Genomic DNA, 8,820 nt, shown 5'->3' with positions numbered 1-8,820 from the left:
GTTACTTGCATGTGGTACACAATAGAGGGTAGATTGGTAATTTTCATAAAAAATAGTGCATGGAGTTAACTTTGGAGGGTAAATTAGACGTTAGATTCGCAACCTATATGAAATGCTAAGGGCTTATAGGTGGGAAAATGCCGGCATTACACTCTAAAATGTGTTAAGTGACTTAAGTTGACAAAAAATTAGATAAAATAGCTTTGAATATAATAATAGGGATGAAATTAGCAATTTTTATTTATTTTTAATGAATTTAGGGACTTATTTTATCGAAAAAATAATTCAAGAACCTAATTTGCACTAAATTGATAGTTTAAGAACTAAATCGGCACTTCACCCCATCTACGGGGTAGTTAGGATTTGAGGACCAAAATATAAACCGAAAGTTTTATATGAAATACACATTCTTCTCATATGTGACGACCCGTCCCTTATTTTCCATGTAATTTTCTCCCTGAGTGTGTAAATTGACGTTTATGCCTTTTTTGGCAAAGTGGAACCTGATATGGATGTAGTTATTCGGCTTTTAATTTATTTTTCTCAATATCGTAATTAAATAGTACTCGTTACGAAGGCATGGGAACGAGTTAGACCCGAATCGGATTTGTAACGAAAAAGTTACGCTTGGTTAAAGTGCGTTAACAACGGGTAGAATTGTACGCACGTGTGGTAATTATTCAGTGTTGGAAACACTGTTTTAGATAGGGTGAGTTAGATTTTACAGATTTTATGTACATTTTATATTGTACAAAATATGAACCCTTTGTCTTTAAAAATCGGTCTCGTGACCTTTACTCACCCACCAATAAACTTTTCTCCTTTTTCCATCACCCAATCAGATACTCTCTTCTTTTTGTCCAATTAGAACACTTCTTTCTCTCTTTCTCTCTCTCTCTCTTCTTCTTCTTTTCTCCCTCACCCAAGTCTCCCTTCTCTCTACAACAACCAAAACTCATCATCAAGCCTCACATATCAAACTTCAAACTACCACCATCGTATTCCTCTCATCACCACGACTCCATCTGTACGACCCAATCTTAGAATGGACAAGCTTTAAGCTTCCAACTCGAAGCAACTCGGAGCTCTAACTCGGGTGTATGTTCTTCCACGACTTTTCCGTTCAAGTTGCACGGTTTTGGAAGGTTTGGAGACATCTAGGCAACTCCCCATGGCCACTAGCCTAGGTTGAAAGTGGAGCCAACGTGAGAACACATGGGTTTGAGACAACAAAAATAGGGCCAAGAGTTTTGAGGTTTTTTTCAGGCATTTTTGTCCATTTTTTGGACTTTTGGAAGGTACAATCTTGTTCTCCTCTTCCTGAGGTTCTTTTTCATATAAAGTACGTCGAAAATGGTTGAGAGATGAGAAAGATATGAAGTTTTAAAAAAAATTTCTAGAATCCAGCGAATTAATTTTTTTTTTTTTTCAAAATCCGGTGAACCAGACGATGGCGAACGACGGAGGACAACTAGAGAAGAAGGAGAATATTGCGTTAAAGTTAACGGAATATTCTGACGCCGTTAGGTAACGCTGTTATACTTAACGGAATATTCCGTCAAATCTGACAGAATATGCCCTAGGGTTTCTATCAGAGTGTGTGGCCACGACCTGGCAGCGCGTAAGGGCTCGTCCGGCCTTTAGGCGGTGCATGGTTGACGCATATGGCTCCGTGACGTCGAATAGAATGTTTTTGTATATTTAAACCCTCCGTTTAAGCAAACTATAGGGGATTTTCCTAACCTTTTAGTGTATGTCCTAATTAATTAATTAATTAGTATAGTTGTTTCACACATAGTTGAGAATTACCCCATGGAAGTACGAGGATAAGCAAGGCTAGGAGGCTATGATCCAACCACGTGTCATTGAGTGGGCATTTGTTTATATATATAATATATAAAGTTTTATAGTTTCCACAAGTGTTTTGATTAATTTTACGCTTGTCATGCCATGTTTTATTTAATTTTAAAAATGCCATTATATTGTTGAGATTTATATATTGTCATGGCATGTTCATATACATTATACTTGCTCTTCATGCACGCTTGCACCGGTGTAGTACTCACCTCGGGCTAGGGCCAGGCTCCACGTGATGTTCACGTCGCACTGCACGCTCATCTTGGATCCATTGTAGGTGTCAGTCCTGTTGTACAGGTTGCAATAGACAACTCTGACTCATATGTGATGCGTCTAGCATCAGTCTTCCCGTGATTGTGGTACTAGAGCGTATATTATGATTACACCCAGTCATGTTCATGTTAGATTCCCTATGCATGAACTCGTGTGTTAGCATAGATTGATGTGCACTTGATTTTACTTATGCTACGATTGAGATATTATGATTGGCGTATTTCTGGATTTACTGTTGATTTACATTTGATTTCATACTTATACGTAGTATGATTTTTTAGAAACTATACATGTTTTACGATGAGGGGTTAGTATGTTCAGAAAATAAATGTGTTTATAAACCTTTGTTTTTGCCCACTCACCCTTATGTTTTTCGCCCCTCCGGGACTTAGATAGTTGAATTCTCTATGGTGTACAAGGAATCTTTGGTGGTTCTGACATATCCATAAATAAATGTAGGGGCTTTTCCTGGTTGTGTATTAAGTACTTTAACTAGTTTCGACTGCACTACTTTTGTCGTACTATCATCTATGCTCTGAACATTTGTGTTTTATGGGGTTTTCCTACTATTGTGCACTCTCTGTATTAGTTTAAATAAATGTTAGTTTTGGCGTAAATTTATCCATATTTTTATGCTTCACTTTCCTTTTGGGTTACGTCACCTTTAGGTGTTGGCCAGCATGCCTCGACTCTGGTTGGGTGTGTCATTATTTATAATTTATAACTTTATTTTCAAAAAGTGCTTTGGCTAAGATATTAGAGCAAGTCCACCCTTAAAAAATGTGCTGGCACTCAGCCCATTTAATTCACTCAGTGAACAGTGATAGATCCCATGAACAGTTTAATTGGCCAAAAGCATATCCACCCCTAAAACTAAATTTCAAATTTTTTTACCATTGGAAATCCAACGGCTTAGAAAAATAGTCGTTGGAAATCCAATGGTCCTCTCCACATATCCACACGGAAAAACCTCGTAGTGCACTTGCACAGTGGGCCCCACCTCTGCGATGCTGTTAACCACTCGCGACCACGTGCACGTGTTTTCCACGTGCCAAGTGCAAAAAAAAAAAAAAAATGGAAACGGCATGTGACGTCACACTGGCGTTAACATGATGTCACATAGGCTAGGCCTTGACTCAACATATTTTGGGCCAGCCTATAAGACGGCTTAGGCTGGGTGCTGGCTTATTAGGCTGGACTGGAGCACTTTTTGTGGGTGCCGAACCATTTTGTGGACTGTGAGCCGGCCTATCCCTTTGGGGTGGACTTGCTCTTAGTCTACAATATTCAAAATATTGGATCAGGATCCTCTCTTGAGCAATGGGTGAGGATCTTCCTGACCAAGCCCATCGGGCTGTTGAAATTTTATCCAATAACTACAATTATTATAACTTTTAGAGGAGTCCTCTATTTGTAGCCATTGGATAAAATTTCAAAGGTCCGATGAGCTTGGTCAGAGGATTCTCACCCTTTGCTCAGGGGAGAATCTTGATCCCAAAATATTGGTGATATGACTATAATGTATCAAAATTATCACTACAACAAAAGACTTTTTAGTGAGGAAACTTTCAACAACAGATTCAGAATAAGCAAAACGACGAACACTTTTGATCGCTATAATGTTTATTTATTATATGGATAAATTACATTTTGCACTCTTGAGTTTCAATGCAATTGCAACCTCATTCAACACCTTTAAAACATTTCAGTTTTATATATTTACTTAATATTTATTGCAATTTCATATATCTGTTAGTTAAACCGTTAATTTGACTATTAAGTGATGATGTGACAATTATAAGTCACGTATTTTTGATGATGTGCCAGTCAACTGGTCAATAAATTATAAAATAAAGATTTAATTATTTAAATAAAGCCAAAATAAAATAAATAAATAAAACATAAAGAAGATTGCTGGTGCTGGCTGGACTCGACCCACTCGACGGCGAGACCATCCTGGCTCCTGTCCAAGGTCCGACCCGACCTTATCCTCCCTCCACAACCCAACCCCGACTGACCGCTTGACTTCCCAGAGCCACCATGGTTCAGACCTCCACAGTGTTCTTCGAATCCGACATCAATCTTCAGGCTCCGTCTCTGGGTCGTCGTTAAATCTGACGAAGAAGAATGAGGGATTGTGATGGATAGAGTGGATGGGAGGGTGCTTGTATGTGGCGTGCGAGATGAGAGAGAGAGAGAGAGAGAGAGGATAGAGCAGAGGAAAGCCTGCGTGTTGGGCGTTGGGTTCATCCTGCTTTTCTACATATTTTGGGATTACGGAAGTGAGAAATTGGGTGTGTGGGACTTGTTAAGAAATGTAAATTTCATGGTGCTAAATGCTAGAGGGATTGTGGGGTTTGGAACTGGGAGGGATTTGAAGGTGTTTCCATGGACGATTATTGAGATGCAATGTGGAAAGATGGAGATGCAGAGGAAGAGAGAGAGAGAGAGAGAGAGAGAGAGAGAGAGAAAGAGAGAGAGGTAGCTGGAGAAAGAGGAAGGGGAGGTTTCGTTTTTAACTTTTTATTCAATTTTTTATTTTTTTAATATTTAATTATTTTGATTCACCACACCATCAAAATATGTTAGTTTATATTTGTCATCTCACTACTTAACGGTCAAATTAACGATTTTACTAATCGATGTATGAAATTGTAATAAAATAATAAATAATATATGAGATTGAAATATTTTAAAAATGTTGTATAAGCTTGCAATAACATCCAAATATGAGAGGACCCTTGTTGTATTGTGTAAAGTGACACTTGCTTTTAAACAACCTCTTTTCTTTTATTTATTGACGAAAAAAATTTCTTTTCTTTTTCAAGTCTATGAAAAAAGTCAGTTAAATCAACCCAAATAAAAATACCAAAACGAAAAACATGGTACTCAAAGAAACCAAAGAAAAACCAACCCCACACATGGAGATGGCCCAAAGAAAATTAGAACCATAAATGACACATGGGGAAGTAGATTTGTATATAAAGTTGGCGTCGAAGACCAATCTTCTCTCTAGAGACGGATGAAAATTCTAGTCATTTAGTCAATCTTCCCCCACCATCCTCTCCTTCCCCTCTCCTTCCTCTCTCCCTCTTTCCCCTCTTCCTACCTAAACTCCTATATATCCGATCCTCCACTATTCTCCAACCTTATACACAACAAAGCTTAAGCTAATTAAGCTTAATACTCCAGACATGGAGATGCAAGTAGCTCTTCCAGTTCCTCCGGTGGACTTCAACTTCGACAGCAGCGCCTGCTCCTCCCCTTACATGACCGCTCCTTCAAGCCCCACCAGATTTGGCAACTACTTCTTCAGCGCACCCACCAGTCCCACCCGTGCCTCCACCTTTTACAGCCACTTCAATGACCTCTCCATGGACAACAACCCTAGACTCTCAGCCTCCACAGTCCCTTTTAAGTGGGAAGAAAAACCCGGAATTCCGAAATCAAGAGCTAGCTTTAGTAACGATCAGAATCATCATCATGAGGAGGATTTTGAGTTCGACTTTAGTGGTCAGTTGGAGAAAGCTTCTTTGCCGGCGGACGAGCTCTTCGATGGCGGCAAGATCAAGCCTCTAAAGCCGCCGCCTCGCTTACAAGCTGGGAGGAATGGAGGAGTACATGATCAAGGTCCCTCTAGTCCTTCACCGAGGTCACCGTCGCCAAGAGCGTCAAGACTATCCCAAGGAAGGAAACTAGTCCAAGAAGTTCTATCCCCGCGGCATCACAGAAAGAATCATCGTACGGATGACCCTTTCGCGGCTGCGATGGATGAGACACGAAAGGATGAGTATGAAAATCAAGAGGGAAGACGCGGGAGGGAAAGATCTGCCTCCACTCATAAAAAGGGAAGCAGATCTTTGTCTCCATTGAGGGTGTCAGATATCATGTTCGAGATCCAAGAAGACAACGCGATTTCTTCAACAGCAGTCAACTCTAACAAGGCCTCTACTTCTTCAGCATACTCTTCGTTTTTATCAGCGATCTCGTTCTCATCGAAAGGAAACAGAAAATGGAAATTGAAAGATTTATTGTTGTTTCGGAGTGCATCAGAAGGCCGAGCCACAGCGGGCAAAGACCATTTGAGGAAGTATGCCATGTTGTCGCCCAAGACGAAGAGTAGTAGTAGCGTTGCGGAGGACGTGAAGAACTCGAGTTTCCGGTCCACTGACAGCGTGGGCTCGGTGAGCTCGAGGAGGAGAGGACCGGTTTCGGCGCACGAGTTGCATTACACCGCGAACCGGGCGGTTACGGAGGAGATGAGGAGGAAGACCTTCTTGCCTTACAAGCATGGGCTCTTGGGGTGCTTGGGGTTCAACCCTGGTTTGCACGAGATTTCCAGAGGTGCTTTTGGGTCTTTGACACGTGGTGGAGGGTGCAGATAATAACTCGAACGGCCGTAGATATTTTTTGTATTTACAGTTTCTTTCTTGTGGAATATAGATGTTTGAATTTTACTCACAAGGTTGATCAACTTGATCTTGGTTTTTTTGTTTGTTCGATTATGGTGGTGTCTCTATCACTAAAACGGAATCCAAATTGTATGAAACATGCATATATACACAAACAACCAACGTTTTGCGTTTGGCTGAGGAACAATTTCTCAAAGTAAAATTTGATCACTACTACCATATTCAATTTTAGGTCAGATTTCTTTTTCTTGTACTTTTCTTTTTTTGTATTTAGAATTTTCATCCTCTATCGCCTTAATTATGTCGATTGCTTTGAGTTAATTCATAACAGTATCTTTATTTTGTAGAAAATTTATGTTATGAGAACTGTTGGAATATTGGCATCCTTATACCTGCAAAAACAAAAAACAAAAATAGTGACATCCTTCATCCCCGAGGTGTTCCGATTCAGGAAAGAGAATCTGTAACGTTATTGAATATCATTGTCTACTTTGAATTAAAGTAAAGAAAAAGAAAACTAAGGACTTCTTCAACGTCCGCTTTATCTCATTTTTTCATGCCCTTTTACATTTGAATAAAGAATGACAATGTACGCAATCACATTATTTCCCTCTATCCAAAAAGTTGAGAGAAAAAAAACATGCATTTCCTAATATCACCGTAGTAATTCCCTATACGAATATTCCTAGCTCAATGTGTAGAAAAAAATTATGACGAACAATATTTAATAGTAGAGGTCCTAGCTGGAGGATAATAATGGATTTTGTCACACCTTACTACTAGAGAAATTTTGATGTTAGTAACTTTGGCAAATGATATACATCACCACTATTGTGCTAATTATCTTAAAGCTTTTATCAAAAAATTAATAAACATAAAGAAGATAGAGGATAAAGGAGGACTGACCGAGGTAATTGGATTTTCTCCTCTTTTTTTTCTTTTTTTTGGCTTTTTCTTTTTCTCCCATCTTCTCACATTTTGTTTTTTTATATTATAAGAAAATTAAAATAAAATATTAAGATGATTTAATCGTAACTGTTCAAGTAGAAAGAAAGAAAAAAATTCCTCCTCGTCCGACTTAGGACCACACCCCAGACAGGCGCATGAGAATCGAAGAAAAAGATTTACGCCCACAATTATTAGGTCGGTTGTGTAATCATTATAGCAGTAATGTTTTGCAGTGTAAAGTTATCTAATTGGGTTTCTGCCACCATTAATCAAGCAAAAGTTGAAGAATCATTCAATATTTTTTACAAAACCCACCTTTTCTTTCTTTATTGTGTCAATTTTGCAACCATAAGTTCGTAAATCCCTACACAACCTGCAATGATGCATAGTAGGGTTCCCATTTAGTATCTTAGGCCCATGCATCATGTGCTTTGCCTAAGAAATGGAACAAAAGTAATTCGGTGTCAATAGTGTGCTACTGTACCTTCAAGTTTTTAAGCAATGAGAAAAACGTAACATGCATGAAATATCGATATTGTAGTTTGGAAAAATGGTAGGTGGTTGATGCTGAAATTTGAGAATTATATTTTGAATTGAAACTTGTAGTTGACAGATGTATTTCAAGATTATATGTGGAGATGTCAATTCGGCTCGTGGTAAACTTAATTAATAATATCATTGATACCAGCTTTCATCTTCTTGTCAACATTAGTACATACAACCTATGACACGCATAGCCAAATGCAAGTTAGTGTGTGTCTACAAGGAAGAACATGGTGGTAGATGTCATGCCAATCAGAGCTATAATATAGATATTGAGTATCATTATTTTGAGAATCTTTCTGATTAAATTGGAAGTCGATTATTTGATAATATGATCAGAGTCTCCAGTACTCCTTATCTGTAATAACTCGTTGATTTAGTGTTTGGGGTGATCCACCCTCTTATGTTACCAAACAATATTGTATTTCATCAAACAGAATTTTAATTAAGTTACATGTACCTTGGAAAGGTTGTAATTGTACTAGCCAAACTCATCTTATATATATATCTTAAAATTTGCGAGTACTATAAACAAATTTAATATCGTATTAAACACGGATGATTATTTGCTTTGCCGACAACCAGTTTCAACTTTCTTACAAGTTTTAAGCTCACATCTCATAACTTGTTGAATAAATAAAATGCAGTATGAAAAGAAATCTTGAGCTCAAATATTATAAGCTACGAACGTACATTTAAGAAAACCTCACGCATAATTAGGGCAGGACAGACCATGATGCGATGCAAGTGACTAGTGATGCAACTCCACAACATTCTTCCACAAATG

At 38.4% G+C, this 8,820-nt stretch overlaps 1 protein-coding gene across 1 annotated transcript; it reads left to right on the top strand.

Annotated features, from left to right (window-relative positions):
* The first annotated feature begins 5,147 nt into the window (after positions 1–5,147).
* LOC103939088 lies at positions 5,148–6,729 on the top strand. Its single transcript, XM_009349141.3, has one exon. It carries the CDS (start codon positions 5,325–5,327, stop codon positions 6,513–6,515), a length of 1,191 nt encoding a protein of 396 aa, XP_009347416.2. The 5' UTR covers positions 5,148–5,324; the 3' UTR covers positions 6,516–6,729.
* Positions 6,730–8,820: the final 2,091 nt, after the last annotated feature.

This window comes from the organism of the source record quoted next, unplaced genomic scaffold (genome assembly GCF_019419815.1).
Source record: "Pyrus x bretschneideri cultivar Hongxiangsu unplaced genomic scaffold, Pyrus_bretschneideri_v1 Contig10, whole genome shotgun sequence".
Lineage (NCBI taxonomy): Eukaryota > Viridiplantae > Streptophyta > Magnoliopsida > Rosales > Rosaceae > Pyrus > Pyrus x bretschneideri.
This window is presented reverse-complemented; position numbering and strand designations above follow the sequence as displayed.

Excerpts from the sequence above, each read along its gene's own strand:
- LOC103939088 (XM_009349141.3), top strand. The coding sequence starts at position 5,325 with ATGGAGATGCAAGTAGCTCTTCCAGTTCCTCCGGTGGACTTCAACTTC.